The sequence below is a fragment of the Dromiciops gliroides genome, chromosome 2 (genome assembly GCF_019393635.1).
Source record: "Dromiciops gliroides isolate mDroGli1 chromosome 2, mDroGli1.pri, whole genome shotgun sequence".
In the NCBI taxonomy this organism is placed as follows: domain Eukaryota; kingdom Metazoa; phylum Chordata; class Mammalia; order Microbiotheria; family Microbiotheriidae; genus Dromiciops; species Dromiciops gliroides.
Genome location: NC_057862.1, coordinates 450,482,496 through 450,501,688, shown reverse-complemented (window position 1 = coordinate 450,501,688; position 19,193 = coordinate 450,482,496). Strand labels below are relative to the sequence as shown.

General features: G+C 43.6%; 1 protein-coding gene across 2 annotated transcripts in view; it reads left to right on the top strand.

The window, feature by feature from the left end:
• The window catches only part of RBM38 (RNA binding motif protein 38), a 34,613-nt gene extending 17,165 nt beyond the window's left edge, over nucleotides 1–17,448 (top strand). Inside the window, exon 4 of one of the 2 annotated variants that reach the window (XM_043989700.1) lies at nucleotides 15,973–17,448. In XM_043989700.1, the coding sequence (XP_043845635.1) occupies nucleotides 15,973–16,273 (301 nt within the window). In that variant the 3' untranslated portion in view covers nucleotides 16,274–17,448. Of the gene's footprint in view, nucleotides 1–4,507; nucleotides 5,480–15,972 lie in introns of those variants that run through there. The other variant, XM_043989701.1, reaches the window with a different exon arrangement.
• The last annotated feature ends 1,745 nt before the right edge of the window (nucleotides 17,449–19,193 follow it).

The following is a 19,193-nucleotide window of genomic DNA, read 5'->3' as shown; positions in this document are numbered from 1 at the left end:
TATCCGGACCATTACGTAGCAACCTAGATGTCACCGGAGGTGGGATGTGCCAAACCACCAACACGTTCCTCTAGCCTGAGCAGGGAGAATGCGAAGCATTTGGAATAGCACTTATTTACTTAAAGCCGTCTCTTTTGAACAACCCCACTCTGAAAGCCAAGTTCCTCTGACGGGTGTCCTGGGTGTGCATGCCTTTGCCAATGAACATAAAGGACTTTGTTTCTCTGTCTCCCGAATGGAGGTCACTGCCAGGGGGTGGCGTTTGTCTGCTGGGTGTTGTGCCATTTCCAACAGGCCTTTGCATCCTAGTGCTTGCAAGATAGCAAAATGGACATTTCTGGGCTCCACATCTCTAGAGTAGGCGGGATACAGAGCAACCAAACCTCATTTCATGCCCTCCATTTCCCAAATGCCAATCATTCCCACGACTTGGGGAGGGCTGTTACTAATTTATGAAAAGGATATCCAAGTATCCAGAAGTTCAAACCCAAGTTGTTAGGGTTTCATTTTTTTTCTTTGAACCTATTGCATTCATGTGGTGGGAATTTCCCTTTCTTCTTTCAAATAAATGTCTTTTTTTCCTCTGTTGTATGCTTGTGTTCTTTTTCTCTTTCTCTTGACCCTCTCTCTCTTCACCCTTTCCCTCTACCTTTCCTCCTGCCTCACTGCCTCTCTCTCTCTCTCTGTCTTTTTCTTTCTTCCCTCTCTCACTATCCCCCTTTCTCTCTCCCTCTCTCAGTCTTTTTTTTTTTTAGACTAGGTTATGTTTCACTTTCCTGGTGAAATTTAATCTTTTTTTGTGGGGCAGTGAGGGTTAAGTGATTTGCCCAAGGTCACACAGCTAGTAAGTATCAAGTGTCTGAGGCAAGATTTGAACTCAGGTCCTCCTGAGTCCAGGGCCGGTGCTTTATCCACTGTGCTACCTAGCTGCCCCCTCCGTCTCCCAATCTTTCTCCCTCCCTCCTTCCCCTTATTTCTCTCCCTTTCTCCTTTCTTCTCTCCCCTTTCCTCCCATCAGTTCAATGATTCAGTCCATATATCCAGCCCGAACCTGTCTCCTGAGTTCCAGGCCCCCATCAACAAGTGCCTGTTGGATATTTTCAGATGGATATTTTGTTAGGCTCCTGAAGACCAAGCTAGAGGAATTGAGGCTGTTTAACCTGGGGAAAAGAAGCCTGCAGTGGTGTGAGGCCTGGGAATGGGGGGGAGGGGAGTCTGATGGTAGATGGCTTCAGGAATTTAAAGGACTGTCATGTTGATATTTTTAGTCTCAGGAAGCAAAACAAGGAGCTGTGGGCTGGAGGTGGCAAAGATAATAATTTGATCTCGAAGTCAGGAAAACCTTCCTCACAAGGGGAGCCTTTGCAGAGTGGCATGGGGGGCCCCTTGGAGGTGGTGGATGCCCCCTTCATTGGAGGCCTAGCACAGGTTGGATGAATGCTGCTTATTGGATAGGTTATGTTGGGAATTACTTTTCGGGTATAAGTTGAATGACTTGACTTGCTGAGTGAGGTCCCTTTCAGTTTTTAAAATTCTGTCATACTTGAAACAAATAATTTCCTAAACTCATCCTTCCTCCGAATGGCTTGATTTTGGTCGAGGGTACCATAGTCATTCTGATCATCCAGGTTCAAAACCCTTGGAGTCATTCTTGATTCTTTTCTCTCCCTCACTGCCCCCTCCCCAATATTCAGTCCACTGCCAAGTCTTGCCAATTCTCTCTTCATAACATCTTTTGAATTTGCTCCCTTCTTTCCACTTATATCCTCATCACTTCTCACCTGAACTGCTACAGTAGCCTCCTGGGTGGCCTCTTGGTATCTAATGCGTCTCCTCTCTCCCCCATCTTCCATAGAGCTGCCAAAAACATCTAGAAGTGTAGGCATGAACCCGTCATTGCTATGCTCATGAACCTCCAAGGGTTTCCTGCACCTTGGCTATCATACAAACACCTCACCCTGGCAACAAAGCCCCCACCACGGTATGGCTCCCACCTACCTATCAGGCTTATTTCATGTTATTCTCTTATACATTAGACATTTCAGCAAAACAGGCCTGTTCAGTGTTCCCTAAACTTTGAGATTTCATCTCTCTATGATTTTGCAGAGAATCCCTAGCTTCATTCAAGGCCCATTTCACATTACTTGCTATGGTAAACTTTTTCTGATCTCCATAATGGTTAGTCCCTAAATATAAAGTGGATACAAATAAAGTAGAATACAAGGGCATTTGAGAGGATGGCACTAGCGACTAATGGGTCAGGCTGCTTCATGTAGAAAGTGATGGCAGAACAGTGTCTTGAAGGAAGAGAGGATTTCTCTGAGGCTGAGGTGAGGAGGGGGTGCATGCTGGATATGAGAAAGAGCCAGTGCAAAGACTCAGAGATGGGAACAGAGAAAGCCAGTTTGGCAAGATTGTAGAGTGCAGAAGGGGCAATAACAGACAGCAGAGATGGAAAACTAAATTGGGGTGAGGGTATAAAGAGTTTTAAAAGCCAAACTATTTATATAGTTGTACATAGAAAAGAAAGTCCCCTTCTTTGGCTAAATCTGACCTCCGAAAAACTGTCTTGTATTTGTGTGAGAGGCCATTGTTCTTCTTGAATTTCCCTGTCTGACCTCTGATGCACAATAGCATCCCCCAAATGCCCAGCAACTGTGGATGCCAGTCTATCAGTTCCATTCTCCCTCACCCCTTTTGGGGAAAAAGGCATCTTAGTTTTAGACAACAATGCAGCTGACTGGGAGGGGTTAGCTATAATCCTTTTTTTTTTTTTTGAGGCAATTGGGGTTAAGTGATTTGCCCAGGGTCACACAGCTAGTAAATGTTAAGTGTCTGAGGTCGGATTTGAACTCAGGTCCTCCTGACTCCAGGGCTGGTGCTCTATCCACTGCGCCACCTAGCTGCCCCTGGTTAGCTATAATCTTAATCAGACACAGGAGGATGTATGTCATGACCTTCAAGCCTGGGAAAAAAGGCAGAGAGGTCTCTTGAATTGCCATTCATAGGAAATTAAATCTGTAGCTACTCAGTTGGTGTTAACCTGGAAAGGGAAAGGCATGTGTGATATAGAACTATTCTGAGTTAGAAGGGACCTTATAGGTCACTTGATATGTGAGAAAACAGATTCAGAAAGAAGAGGTGGCTGTTAATTAAGGTGCTGGTGCATTAGAGGTGGAGCTAAGCCTAAAACCTAAGTCTTTGGACTCCCACTTCCCACTGTACAAAGTGAAGAGGAAAGCCCTATATGCAGTGGAGGGAGGGCTGTGCTTGGCCAGTGAGATGTGAATGCAAGCCCTGTCTCTGTTATTACTTAGCTCTGTGACCTTGGGCAGGTCTTAAGCTCTCTTATCCCCCTTTTCCAGATTGAGGAAACCTATGTTAAACATGTACTTCCTGCTTCATAGGGTTGTCTCTTGGAGAGTCCTTTGTAAACTGTGAAGTATTATATGGGTGTGATTCCTCACTGCTTCTGTGATGAGATCTGAGTAGCCAGGTGCTTTTTGTGTGTGTGTGTGTGTGTGTGTGTGTGTGTGTGTGTATTTTTTGTTTGTTTGTTTGTTTTTGTGGGGCAATGGGGGTTAAGTGACTTGCCCAGGGTCACACAGCTAGTAAGTGTCTGAGGCCGGATTTGAACTCAGGTACTCCTGAATCCAGGGCCGGTGCTTTATCCACTGCACCACCTAGCCGCCCCCCAGGTGCTTTTTTAATCTGGGGGATTTGAGGTAACCTCAGAGGCTGTGATACCCAGGCTCCACTTGGGGAGGTGGGTCTGGACATTTGTTGTTCTTGGTCCCCAGTGGGAGTTCTTTGAGCCCCTCTCAGGTTTGATGTATGTCTCACCCAGAGCTTAGTCATTGGGAATCCCCCAACTCTCCTTCCCCACTGCTGTTCACACACTTACATTGCCTCATTACTCTTCTTTCCTCTTTTGGCTTTTAATCAAATCTGAAAATATTGAATTGTCTGCTTTGGGGAGCCCGGGTGATATGGAGAAGTCTAAGATATATTCAGCCCATAGGGATTGCATGATCTAATTGGGGAAATAGAACCTATACAACAAATATGATAACAAATAATAATACCCCCTACCTCTACGGTGGTTGTTTTTGTAAAAACAGGTTTACAATGTGGGGTCTCTTTACAATAGTTCTAAATTAGGGAGTATGAGTTATTACTTCCTTATATGTAAGTTATGACATTTAACAGGGGAGGTTCAGAGAGGTTAGATAATTTGGCCAAGGGTTTGTCCTTGTTGGTTTTTTTTTAAATAGTACATTTTAATTTTTTTTTTTTTTTTTAGTGAGGCAATTGGGGTTAAGTGACTTGCCCAGGGTCACACAGCTAGTAAGTGTTAAGTGTCTGAGGCCAGATTTGAACTCAGGTACTCCTGACTCCAGGGCTGGTGCTCTATCCACTGAGCCACCTAGCTGCCCTAAATAGTACATTTTAATCGACAAGGTGTCTTTTCTCTCCATTATCTATCTGGTTTGGTTTTTCAAAACAGAAAATTCTGCAGGTTATTTTGGAGCTAAGAATACTGTGGCTCAGAAGGAAGTGACAGACCTAAGATCATGTACCTAGAAGATGGTAGATTACAGATTTGAACTGGTTTTGGGGCTCCAAAGCCATTGCTTTTCCCATGTCATTATGATGGAGCCAGGACCGTGCTCAACGTAGAGTGTGCTGAAAGCTTAATGAGTTGACTATGAATGGTAGTGAGTTCAGATGAGGGAAGAGAGCTCTGTGAGCTCAGGAAGTCGTGGAGGACATTATAGAAGAGTCAGGAGTTGAACTCTGGATTGCCTAGGATGGACAAGGTTTTGGGAAGTGGAAAGGACATGTGCAAGGGGAATTAATTGTGTGAAGAGGGACACTGAGAGGGTGCATGCAAAAGATGTGTTTGAGATACTGTGGGAGCAGCTGGGTGGTACAGTGGATAGAGCACTGGCCTTGGAGTCAGGAGGATCTGACTTTAAATCCAGTCTTAGACACATACTAGCTGTGTGACCCTGGCCAAGTCACTTAACCCCAATTGCCTCAACAACCAGAGAGAAAGAGAAGGAGAAAGAGGGAGAATGATTGATTGTGTTAGTACAGATTCTGTGTGTGTGTGTGTGTATTAAAGAATTAAATTTTCAGTGGTACAAGGGCAGATATCTAAGGCACCTGAATGTCAGGTTAAGGAACTTATGGTCTACTAAGCATGCAATGGGGAGCCTGATCTGTAGTGTGACTCTAGGTTCCAAAGGATTAAGTTTTATTGTGGGTCAGAGTCAAAATGGTCACTTAGAAATGTAGAGTAGTTGAGTTCCTTTGGAATAATTCTGTCAGCTTCTCTAAGCTTGGTCTCATGGAAAAAAATGCTACACTTGGAGTATGTCTGGGGAGGTCTGGGTTTGAGTGCTGCTTCTGACATTTGGCTCAGTTTCCATAACTATTTGGTGAGGACGATAATACAGGGTGGGCAGAGTCACAAAGGGGGCTGATGTTTTAATAACTTTTTGGAAGATTTTTTCCCTTATTTCCTATATGTATTTATGTCCCATATATGTATACTGTATATGATACTATGGTGTTGTAAATTTAAAAAAAATAAAGGAGTTATTAAATATTGAAACCGCTTTGTGACTTTTGACCTACCCTATACAAGTGGTCATTCCCCCTCAGCCTGATGACCTTCCATTAAAGGGAATCCAGCACCTTCCAGTGGGCCTCTTCCATCAGAGGCTGGACCCTACTTGTCAGGTATATAAGGAGGGATTCCTTTCATCTATGGGTTGCACCAGATGGCTGCCCGAATCTTCAGCTCTGTGACCTGTAGTATCCGCTGTATGAGAGGGTTGGGAGGGTCAGAGAGACTGTACAAAAAGCAGTGTGTAAGACCTGAACTGCTATTATTTAAGTCTTTTAATTTGATGGCACCGACTTTCCATTTCTTACCCATTTGGATAATCAACAGTCATTTCTGGAGCACACAGTTCTCTTGGTCCTCAATCTTAGTTGAATTTATACTGTCCTTGCATATATGTTGGAGTCTTATATTAGGCAATGCTATTGACAGAGAATATCTGCTGATGCTTTGCATCGATAGCCAGGAGAGAACTGTGTCTTAAAGTTTTATTGCTACCTTTTGTTTTCACTTCAGTTATTGTGGGCCCCGCCCCCCCCCCGCGCCCCCCCCCCCCCCCCCCCCCCCCCCCCCCCCCCGCTCACACCTGACATGCTATATCAGCCATTTTGGACCTATAATTTGCCACTTAACTTCTTACTGCCCTGAACGACTCTCTAAAACTATAACCTACAGAGGGTTGTAGATCTTCATTGGTTAGAGGTATTTTCCTTACCAGGAGTTCATTGAACTATTGAAATTACAAGGGGGCAGCGAGGTGGCACAGTGGATAAAGCACTGGCCCTGGATTAAGGAGGACCTGAGTTCAAATCTGACCTCAGATACTGGACACTTACTAGCTGTGTGACCCTGGGCAAATCAATTAACCCTCATTCCACCCCCACCCTAAAAAAAAATTGTATATATAATTTTCTTAATTATTTTTTACTTCACTTCTTCATGTTAGTCGTGTTCATTTTTCTGACACTTGGGTGAGATTTCAGGGGATAAGGAGCTTTGTAGCCTGCAACTCTAGTAGCAACTACCCATGGCTGGGTGTCTGGTAGGCCATGGCTACACATGAGTCCTACAGAGATCAATCCAAAGTGGTGGCTACCAAACCAGTCTAGGGACAGGCAGAATTAAATTTGTATTTAAAAATAAATGATTCTAGATTATTTTCAAATACATTTACAAAATCTAAGCTAATGGCTAAACGAAGTAGTATGAATGGAAGTCCTATAGTATCTGCTTTAATGAATTATTCATTAACTTCCAGGTAGTTGTGATTTCAGTGCTGCCTCTCCTAGTGTCTATCACAGCCTTTCTGTACTGTTTCATGACTTGTAGTGAAAATAAATCATCAGCTGGTGGCTGATGGTCTGGCGAGGAGCCTCTCCCATTTTGTCAGGCTGTCTCTCCCAATCTAACAACATTTTCTCAGCCCTCCTACTCCTTGGCATCTCCACAGCCTTTGACTTTGTTGTTCTCTTGTCCTATGTAGTCTCTCCTCTAGTTTTTTGTGACACTGTGGATACCACCCCCCAGACTCTGTTCTGGTCTTTCTTCTCTTCTCCTCCCATGTTATCTCACTTGGTGATCTTATCACCTCCCATGGGTTCAATTATCATCTCCCTGGAGATTATTCCCAGATTTTGACATCCAGCCCTAACCTCCCTCCTCGGCTTATCTTGCCTCCTGGACATCTCAAACTGGATGTTGTGTAGCCATCTCAAACTCGACTGTGTCCGAAACAGAACTCATTATCTTTTCTCCCAAATGCTCCCGTATTATTGTTGGGGACACCACCTCCCTCCCTGTTGCTCAGGCTTGCAGCTTTGGTGTTGTCCTCAACTCCTCGCTTTCACTCACCTTATGGATCCAACCTGTTGCCAAATCATGTTTCTGCCTTCACAGTTTCTGTTGTATATGTCCTCTTCTCTCCATTTACACAGCCACTATCCTGGTCCAGGCTCCCGTCCCCTCATGTCTGTACTGTTAAACAGCTGCCTGAATGGCCTTCCTGTCTCAAGCTTCTCCCTACTCCAATTCATCTTTCACTCTGGTACCAAAGAGATCTTCTTAAACTGCAGGTCTGATCATGTCACCTCCCTATGTATTAAACCCCATTGGCTCCCTATTACCTCCCAAAATCAAATATAACATGCCGTTTGGCTTTTTTTTTTTTTTTTCAGTGAGGCAGCTGGGGTTAAGTGACTTGCCCAGGGTCACACAGCTAGTAAGTGTTAAGTGTCTGAGGCCGGATTTGAATTCAGGTACTCCTGACTCCAGGGCTGGTGCTCTATCCACTGTGTCACCTAGCTGCCCCCCCTCCCCCCACCGGTTTGGTTTTTAAAGCCCTTCCCACCTTTCCTTTCTTCTTATACATGACTCCCCTCCATATAGCAACAGTGGCCTCTTTCCTGTTCTTGCATGTGACATTTCATTTCCCATTTCTGTCCCATGCCTGGAAGGCTTTCCCTCCTTCCCTGTACCTCCCAGGGCTTCCTTCAAGATGTAGCTCAAAACCTCCCTTCTGCAGGGAGGGGTCCCCTGTTGTTAGTGCCTTTCCTCTGAGGTTACCTTCCATGTAGTCCACGTGGATATCTATATCTGTTTCTCTGGCCATCTAAAGAGAGAATGCCCAGAGTTACTTGCTCATTGTCTCACCTGCTGGAATTTGAGTTCCTTTGAGGGCCAGGGCTGTTTTCTTGCCTTTCTTTATATCAATTCTTAGCACATCATCTAGCTTCTAGAATGCATTTCATATTTGCTGTTTAATTGATAGGGCTTTGCATGACATCTACAATCCATCCCCAGAGTCCTGTACTTTCTAACTTAATGGGATTTGCCAGAAGTTGGGCCTGCTAGCATATCCCAGGATGCAGGTGGAGAACCTAGGATCACTTCCATTGGCTGGGACCTTAATGAATGGATAAGAATAATTTCTAAATCTTCCATTAAGCTTTTCCTCCTCATTGAGGCTCAGAGATAACACTGGGTTCTTGAAGGCTCTACCAGCAGAGGAAGCTTTGGCAGGTCCTTCCAGCCTCAGAAGAGTTTTAAGGAGGGCTCCTGGACTGAGCTGTATGTTTGTCATCAGAGGAATAGCCTTGCTGAGTTCAGAAGGACACATCAAAGAGCCCACAGGCTGAATTTTTGAGGCATAATAGGTCATAAAGTCCATCACCTAATACGTTGAAGGAGAGTTGCAGTCTGTATAACTAGTGGAAGGAGTGGAGTGCACACACTTAGGAAGTCCTTAATCCTTGTACTATGTAAGTATAGCTTATAATTAGTATGATAGATTGAGGTGACTGGTCTTGCCTTGGTCTAAGTTCTTGAAAATAGCTTGTTTCCTTAGGTAGGCTAGACATTCCCCTTGCAATTTTGCTGACACCGTGAATTTGCCAAGCAAGGGTTCGTTAAGGAGTATAGAGGTAAAGTATTAGCTTAGCCCTCTGAATTGCTAGGTCCAAATGGTGTCAGAGTGTCCAGTTTAGGCATTTAGAGTACAAAACCACATCTTCCTTTGCCTCTCAATTTTTAGGGAAAAGTTAAGGGAGTTAATATAGGACTCATATAATCCAAATTTCCAGGAGAAGCACTGGGTATCTTGACACAATTGAGTCAGGTCATGATGTTTCTTCCCTGCTTGGAGATTATGGGTCAGAACCTCAGTAGTTTGGAGGAGTCACAAAGCCAACTGAGGGGTCATTGTGAGCAAAGGTAACAAAAAATTATGAGCGATGGTTAAGACGTTCAGATCCAAAAAGATGTTGACAGGTTAGAAAAAAAGAACAAATCCAACAAGAAAAAATTTAAGAGAGAAATCTACAGGTTGCCCCAAAAGTCTTAATGCAGTTTTGAAGTATTAAAAGTTTAAAACCGCACTAAGACTTTTGGGACATCCTGTGTAGTTCTGTACTTGGCTTATGAAAAGTCACCTTCACAATTACAAAGTGGTGGAGGCATAACCAGGCAACAGTGAATGGAAAAAAAAAAACAACACTGGGGGTTTCAGCAAGCTCAGTATGAGTCACCAGTGTGACATGTCCACCGAGAAAGCTAATGTCATATGATGTTATGTAAGGGAGTCACATAGTGTACACAGGATGAAAGGTGACAGTCCTATTATAGTCTGCCTTTGTCAGACAATATCTGGAATATCGTGTTTGTTCTGCACCCCCAGGTGCAATGGAAGAGTGCTCTGGGCTCGGTTTTCATTCTGGGCTTCACTGCTTAACCTCAGTTTCCTCCTTTGTAAAGTAAGAGAGGTCCGTTCCTGCTTTAAATTTATGAGCCCCCACAGGAGGGTGACCGAGATGGCAATGGGCTGCCAGGTCATGCCATGTGGTGATTAATAGAAGGAAGTGGGAGTGTTTAACCCATAGCTGAGAACTTCTTTTTGGTGGTGGTAGTGGGGATAGCTGTCCTCAGATGGATAATGATAATAAATAGTAAGAGTAGCAATTATAACTAGCACTTCCATAATGCTTTAAGACTCACATCAAAGGTTTAGACTTATTTGATCATAGAATTTAGAACTGGAAGCAATATTAGAGATAACTTGGGCCAGACACCATTTAATGGATTGAAAAACCACGAGACTCAAAGAGGGAAAGTGACTTGTCCAGGATCACACAGGAAGTAAGGAGCACCTCAACATTCTCCATCCAGAACCAGATCTCTTTCCACTACACTTCCTTGTTCTGCTGGTCCCCATAAGGCGTGACTAAAAGCAGTGGGTGGAGGTTTCAGAGGAGGCAGATTTCAGTTGCATTTAAAGAAAAACTTGCTAGCAATCAGAGTCGTTGGAGATGTTGTTATAGTATAGACTTTTGGGACAACAAACAGAAATTTTTTAAAATTAAATTTGATTCTTTTTCAATCAACAAAAATCCACCTTTGCTTTCTCCCTCTCCCTGCCCAATTGGGAAAAAAAAGGAAGAATGAAACTTCTGGTTTACACTATATAAATGGGAGTTGTTAATAGCAACAGTAAGGAGCCTTGGATTTAAAGTCACAGTTTCTATCTCAGATCTTCTACTTGCTGCCATGTGACCTCAGGATATCATCTCACTTTTCAGGACCCTGGGTTCCTCATCTCTAAAATGGGGCGGTTTGGTGATCAGATAGTCTTTAAGATCTCTAACAAGCTCTGTCTGAGCAAAGATCCCACTGTTACTTCCTTCCAAGCTCAGCTTAAACTCCAGCTTCCCCATGAGACTTCTCCTGATCCCCCAGATGCTGGTGCTCCTCAACTTTTACCTTTGTGTGTGTGTGTGTGTGTGTGTGTGTGTGTGAGAGAGAGAGAGAGAGAGAGAGAGAGAGAGATATGACATCGTCTTATGTAGACATGTTTTCTCCTTTTTGCTCATTATAGGCAGGGGCAGTTTCATTTTTTGGCTCTGCCTCTCCAACACCTGGCACTTAGTAGGTACTTAAATGCTTATTGATTGATTATTTATACTATTATTATTAGCTGGAGCCAGTTTCTTTCTTTTTCTCTAGGGAAACCTGTTCCTTCCCAGCTATAATGGGATCCCTTGAGAATTTCTGTGTCTGGCACATGGCCTGGTATCATGGGACTTTTGTTCCATTGGCCTTGGGGAGCTTGGCTCACACCATTACATGCTGATGAAATGGGAAGAACTGTGCAGAGAATCCATAGCTTAAGGCTTGCCCTCTCTGCCAGGGTGTCACCCTCCGCCCAATACCTCTCCCCACCATGACCAGAGCAGATAAGCTTCTGGTTTCCTCACAGATGTAAAGGGAGGGCGGCCTGATTAGAAAGTAACCCAGGCACATGTGTAAACCCTTGCCCCAGCAGGCTCTGGGGGAGGCTGGATTATCTTGTTGTTTGTTTGTTTAAACTCCATTTGAGGCTAGGCTGAAGTAGTAAATATTGACAGAAATTAGCTGCTCCAGGGATAGACCTGTGGTCTGGTAGAGGCCCAGGGAAAAACTTGCCCTCCCTGCCCAGAGGGTACTGAGGGACCCTAGTAGCCCTTCCCTCTGTAAGCAGTGGATGGAAACCCAGATGCCACCATCCCACTGGAGAGCAATGGAGGAGGAAAGTTTGTGGTATAAAGTGAGAGGAAAGAAAGTAGGAAACAGTATAGGGAAGGGGGAGACCATAAACCAAGGCCTGCCTTCCAGGTAACCTGCAGATATTTTCTATTACCCTTCAAATCATAAGGGAATTTTCTCTGAACTCTTATACAAGAAACTTTAGTTGTTAGAGCTGGAGGGGATCTGCGAGCTCATCTAACCTAACCCCCCTGACCCCCCGAGATTCAGAGTGGCGTGGATACAAGAAAAGTTGATAGTGTCTTTGGCCACCAAGACTATAGCTTCCTCTTTGTTATTATACTGTGTCTTAAAATTTTGAGAGAATTGACATGAAGGGTGTGGGGAGAATGACAGCTATATTTCAGACTCTTCTAGACTCCTAGTTTCCTTCTCATGGAGGTCCTGGGAAGTAGAACCCTTAGCTGGCAAGGTGACAGAGACAGAGAACTGGAGGTTTTCTGAATGGGCTAGAGAGGTGACCTATGGTGTAATCAGAAGACTCTAAAGTCAGGGGGGCTTGAGTTCAAATCCCAACTCTGACCCTGTGACCTCTGATCTGTGCACGCCCCCTAAAGCTCCCCAGCTCCTGTTTTCTTCATCTGTAAAAAGGAGTCAAATTAGCCGGCCTCTGAGATCTCTACTAGAATATGTGATTGATTCTATGATCACAAGGAAGGAGAGCCTTTGAATTCCATACATGTGTACACACCAATGCAGTTCTTAGAGCTCATTCCTGCCTTCCAATGTGACATGCATGACTTCTTTCCCCCACCCCACCCCCCCTCCCCGAAACTGAGAGTCCCTTATTGGCTTTTTGGGCTGGTAGGGCTGGCCAGAGAGAGGGCGAAAGCCTCTCCCTCTTTCTCCCCCTAGCTTGGGTTTCTGGGGCCTGAAAGACAAACATCCTTCCTCAAAGGTCACCATTGCAGAATATAATGCAAGTCACTGCCTGATTCTGAAGGGCTTGGGTGTGTTGACATGGTAACTGCAGGAGGAATATTACACTGAGGAAAGTAAACAGAATGAATGCTGTGTTTTACAACAGACACCACCAGCATTAGGAGAGGTGTGGAGGCAGGTAAGGTACTTTAAAGGTATCCCTAAATGAAGGATGCCGGGAAGGGTCTTAAACTTGCTCATGAGGACCCAGGAGCTATTTGCAGTGAGCCAGAGCCAAAACGAAGCCCTGACTCAGGGACAGATGAGCAAATGTGGATAAAATAAAATCTGACTTGAACCTTAGCCCAAAGTTTGTATCCCATAGAGGTTTTTGTTGTTGTTGCTGTTTTGTTTGTTTGTTTTGGCCTGGCAATGGGGGTTAAGTGACTTGCCCAGGGTCACATAGCTAGTAAGTGTCAAGTGTCTGAGGCTGGGTTTGAACTCAGGTCCTCCTGAATCCAGGGCCAGTGCTTTATCCACTGCAGTGCCACTTAGCTGCCCCTCTCCCATAGAGTTTTTTTTTTGTTTTTTGTTTTTAGTGAGGCAGTTGGGGTTAAGTGACTTGCCCAGGGTCACACAGCTAGTAAGTGTTAAGTGTCTGAGGCCGGATTTGAACTCAGGTACTCCTGACTCCAGGGCCGGTGCTCTATCCACTGTGCCACCTAGCTGCCCCTCTCCCATAGAGTTTTAAGGCCCAGAGAACTCTTGATCTTTTTTTCCTTTTGACCCTTAGTGTTATTACTTTTTTTAGGTTTCTCTTCATGCTTTATAATTCACAAAGTGGACATTATAGATCCCATCTTGATAGAGTCTTACATTTTTCTCCAAAATACTTTTAATCAGCAAGGACCGTATAGGACCATTGAGCTAGAGCCATCTGGTCCAACCCCTTTGTTTTCCAAATGAGGAAACTGAGGCCCAGACAGATGAAATGTGACATATTTAAGCTCTCCCAGATAATAAACTTCAGAGGTGAGATTTGAACTCAGGCCCTCTGACTGCAAAGCCAGTGCTGTTTGCATTGTACCATGATAAAAGGCAGCTAAGTGGCTCACTGGACAGAATGCTGGGGGTGGAGCAAGGTGGACCTGAGTTCAAATCCAGCCTTGGACACTAGCTGTAAGTGTGATCCTGGGCAAATCATTTCAGTACGGTCTGCTTCAGTTTTATCAACTGTAAAATGGGGATAATATTAGCATTTACCTCCCAGGGTTGTTATGAGGATTAAATGAGATAATATTTGCAAAGAACTTAGCCCATAAGAATTGGAAATCAAAGGGATGCCCATCAGTTGGGGAATGGCTAAACAAGCTGTGATATATAATTGTGATGGAATTTTATTGTGCTATAAGAAATGATAAGCAGGGTGATTTCAGAAAAACCTGGGAAGACTTGTATGAACTGATGTATAATGAAGTGAACAGAACCAGAACATTGTACACAGTGATAACAATATTGTTTGATGAAAAACTGTGAATGATTTAGCTATTCTCAGCAATACACTGATCCAAGACAATCTCAAAGGACTAATGATAAAGCACACTATCCAACCTCCTGAGATAGAACTGATATTGATTGAATACACTGGCATGCTATTTTTCACTTTCTTTAATTTGAGTCTTATACAAAGTGACTAATGTGGAAATGTTTTACATAATTGCACATGTATAACCTATATCTGATTACTTACTGCCTCAGGAAAGAATGTAGCCCAGTGTCTGGCACATAGTAGGTTCTATATAAATGCCTATTCCCTCTCCTCTATCAAATAACCACTTGAGATAGGCAAGACAAGACTATTTTCCCATTGTATAGATAGGGAAACCAAGATTGAAAGGGTACCTTGCCCAGAGTTACACAGGAAGTTCTCGGTATCTCAGCAACTTAGTGGACGGTAAGTTGCAGAACAATTTTGGTATTGGTAAGAGACTTTCCTCGACATAATCGCCTGCACCAATGAAATCACAAATCAGCAAGCCTTTCTTAAGAGTCTATTCTGTATCAGACTGACTCTCCATACCCCCTCCCCCCCTCCCTTTTTTCTCATTCAGTACTTTGCTGATTTCTAACAAGACTGAAGAGTGAAGCCCAGTCCCCCACAAGAAAGGCCTAACATAGTACTAGACATAGAACAAGGAGAAAAGAATGGCTGGCCTAGCCTCCAAGAGTAATCTGAGTTCATCATCAGTCTTTTGTTCTAACTTAAACAGTATAGCTTAATTTCTCTTTTCCTTAGCGTCCCACTGAGTTGTTCATTGATTTACTCATATACCACATTTTTTCATAATACTTTCCTTGGACCTCTCCTCTGCACTTATCTCACACCTCCTTTATCATTAGGTTTTTGGTTTTGTTTGGTTTTTTTGAGGCAATGAGAATTAAGGGACTTGCCCAGGGTCACACAGCTAGTAAGTATTTGAGGCCCTATTTGAATTCAGATCTTCCTGACTCCAGAGTCCATCCACTGTACCACATAGCTGCCCCTATCATTAGGTTTTGTATCATTATATTTCGTATGTCTTCCTTTCCTATCACTCCCACTCCCACTTAGACTGTAGTTTCTTAAATTTTGCCTTCACTGTGTAATTGACATACACACAGTAAGTACCTTAGTAGGTGTGCACTTATTCAACAAACACTTATTAAGCCCAAGGCCTTGTTGTCGATATAGATCTATACATACATACACCTAGTTCCAGCCCTCAAATAGCTTATAGTCTGCCATAAAAGAATTAAAATACTTCACAGCTGGAAGGGTTGCAGACACAAGAGGTATCAGGAGGCAATATGAGCTAAGTGCCAAATGATTGATACAGCCAGAAAACAAGGAAGAACTCACCTTGGGACAGGGTTGTGGGGGAAGCCTCACAGAGGAGCTGGGCCTTCTGTGGGCTTTTGGGAATTACTCATGCTTTACATAATGGATTTTTTTTTTTGGTGAGGCAATTGGAGTTAAGTGACTTGCCCAGGATCACACAGCTAGTAAGTATCAAGTGTCTGAAGTCGGATTTGAACTCCGGTCCTTCTGACTCCAGGGCCGGTGCTCTATCCACTACACCACCTAGCTGCCCCAATGCTTCCCTTTTAACATTGCTTTTAGCGTCATCCACATTTTACAGGTAAGGAGACTTGGGCTCATGAAGATGGAGAGACTTGTTCATATCACGTGGCTGCAGACTGTTGAGCTGGGACTCATGGCTCCACTAAGTCACACTGCCGAGCTAGGACAGAGGAGGGTCTTAAAGGGTTTTGCTCACAATAATCACTGGCATTCTCTGAATTTAACTCTGCCTTTTTCAGCTTTGTGACGTTTTTCTTTTCTTTTCCCCCATGATTTGGCTCTGCAGGCTCACCCCTCACTATATTTACCCACAAGCGATTGTCCAGCCCAGTGTGGTGATCCCTGCTCCTGTCCAGTCGATCGCGTCTCCCTATATAGACTACACTACAGCAAGCCAGGCCTATACCCAGTACACCACAGCTGCCTATGATCAGTACCCTTATGCCTCCTCTCCTGCTGCTGGTTTCGTGGGATACGGCTACACCAGTGCCGTACAGGCTCCCCTCGCCGCCACCAACCCTGCTGCTGCCACCACCACCTTTGTGCAGTATCAGCCCCCACAGCTGCAGCCTGACCGGATGCAGTGAGGAGACCCAAGGAAGGACAGTCTGACCTCTGGAGGATACAGCAAGATGCTCAGAGAGTGATGGTGTAAAACAAAACCAAAACACAAAAAAACCAGCAAAAAAACAAAACAAAACAAAAAAACAGCCCACGAGAAAATAGACCAAAAAAAAAAAACCATCAGAAAAACTTCTTAGGTGCATATGAATACCTAAGCTATTTATATAGTATTAAGGGTAGGCAAAAACCCTTTCAAATCTTTACTATGCTCATGGAAGAAGAGAGAGTTCTGTTTTTTTTTTTTAAATCAGGACAAGTGATGTCTTGATGATGGCCTAAAAATGATGGAATAATCTTACTGAAAACCATACAATATTCGCACAATTTTGTGGTCTTCTTCCAATACGTCTCATCTTCCAACAACTTTCTTCTCTCTTCCTTCCCACCACTCCTGTCATGTCAGCCTGCAAACCTGCTCTTTACTACAAAGTACAAAGAGAGATACTCGACCAGCCAGCGTAACAATCTTCTCTCTCCCCCTCATTCCCCTTCTGGTTGTATAAAAACTTTGTAATAATACTCAGATGCCTTACTGAAAAAAAAAAAGAACTATTTTTTGAATATTTATTGCGATTTTATTCGCACGAGCTGTGAATTGCAGACAGAAGGTTGGTAGTAAGTATCTACTTCGTTTAATTCTCATTTACTAAATTATTGTATGTAGGTAAGTTTCTAAGAAAATGACTGAATCACTTCAACATGCAAAAGGGAATATTGTTCTTGGAGGAAAGTAAAATATTCCTGCAGTCAACAACACACTGTAATATTTTTCTTATTTTAATTGTTACACTGTTCAGATCTCAAAATTTAGGTATATTTTTTAAATGGGAAAAAAACGCTACTTGCTCCTCCCTGTCACCCCAGGAAAACAGAACATATTGTATACCTTTGTTGTTATAGCTGCAACCTATGGAGAGAAAATGATGACAGTATTTATGTAAAATAAAGGAAGTCTGTAAACTGGGAGCCAGCAGGGCCAAGGAAAATGCCCAGAACTGATGCGTGGTGTTAACCTATCTGAACAAAAGGTAAAAGGACATTTTATGCCTGTGGTACGACAGCTGTCTAAATAAAGAAAACAGTCTATATAAGTTAAGTGGATTTTTACCAAGAAAGCAATAAACTGTGTAAGATTGTTCTTCAATGTGATAATTGCATATCGTGTACCCCTCTCACCATCCCCAGAAGGGAAGATGCATTTGCTCAGACATATAAAATTAAGCTGCTGCTGATGAAATGGAGTGGGATGGACTCTTGCCTAGAGATCAGAGTGGGGAATTCCCAATAGAGAGAGCCAGTAAGGTTCCTGTGATCTGATATATTAGTAGGGTAATTTCTCCAGCATTACTTAGTCTAGCTATTCTACCCTCTAGTTAAAGGTCCTGTATCGGGCACCCACACTGTCCCTAGTTTTAAGATATGGTGAAGTAAGAGAGTGGGCTTACCATTAGGTTCCAAAACCCAAATCCTCCGAAGTTAGAGCCAGAAGGACTCTGAAAAGAAAATAACCTAGTTCACTCTTTTTTTTTTTTTTCAGAGGTAGGAACTGAAATCCCCAAACAAAAGCATTACCATTCAGGGGGTCCTCCCCTAGATTCTGGTTTGTCCCAGCACTGGGTTGTGAGGCTGAATATCACCCATCCCATGTAGCAGGGTCCCTAGACTATCTGGGGCCTTTTTGCCCAGGCCTGTTTGGAATTCATTGTCCCTTTGAGCCTGTTTGAGTTTTGGCACTCTTGGTTTCTGGGTTTTAAGAGCTGTTTCTGAAGATGTAGCCAAGTTATATAAATACTTAACACTCTCTACTTCATTCCTCCAACAAAGCAGTCAGGGCTGGGTTACCTGTGGGTGATCTAGCTTTCACAAGCCTCGGGGGATTTGCTGGGCTGTAATACATAGTTGTTGGGGAGATTGGAGGACAGTAGAAAACTGTGTTGCTATTGATAAGCTTAGTGCCTGCTAAATAACTCATTTTGCAGCAGGGAAGCCTGGTGGAGGTGCTTTTGGATTTTTGCTTGCAGCTTGGATTGAAAGGTCAGATCTCCAGTGACCTGTAACAGATTGAGTTTTAGTTATTTTAAACACTACCTTCTTGCATTTGGCCAGTAAAAACCCACAAGCTTTAACTTGAACTGGATTTCCAAGATGGACCAGTATGATAAAGAAAATTTGGTGGTTTCAGCCTTGCAAAACAGCCACTTACAAGAACCAAGGAGGGAGACTGTGGAGTTACTGTTACCTAGCTATTTAAACTTAGGCAAATCACTTTACTTCTCATCTTCTAATGCCCCTGTCCAAATCCCCACTGTCCCAGAAACCCACCATGGTGTGCTAGAGGGTAGCTTCTACTGGAGGGCTTAGTACCTTGCCCCAATAACCCCAACCAATATCCCATTAGAGACAGCTGGGTGATGCAGTAGATAAGAGTGCTGGATCTGAAGTCAGGAAGCTCTGGGTTCAGATCTGGCTTCATACACTTAGTAGCTGTGTGACCCTGGGCAAGTCACTTGATCTCTGTTTGCTTCTGATTCCTGATCTGCAAAATGGGGATAGTAATAGCACCTATTTCCCAGGGTTGTTGTGAGGACCAAATGAGATAATTGTAAAGTGCTTGGCACATAGTAAGTACTATATAAATGTTATCTATTATATTAGTATCCCGATGGTGGCCTCTAAAGACCCCTAGACCTTGCCATTAGCTCTGAAGCTTTAACCTAAGAATCACCAGGCCTTTCTCTCTGTCCATGAGATCTCTGAGAGCAGGGATTGTCTTACTTTGCTATTCTTACATTCTCAGTGCTTAGCACAGTGCTTGACACTGGTGAGTGCTATTCAATGCACGTGTATTCTATTGTGATTCTCGGTTTACTCATCTGTAAAATA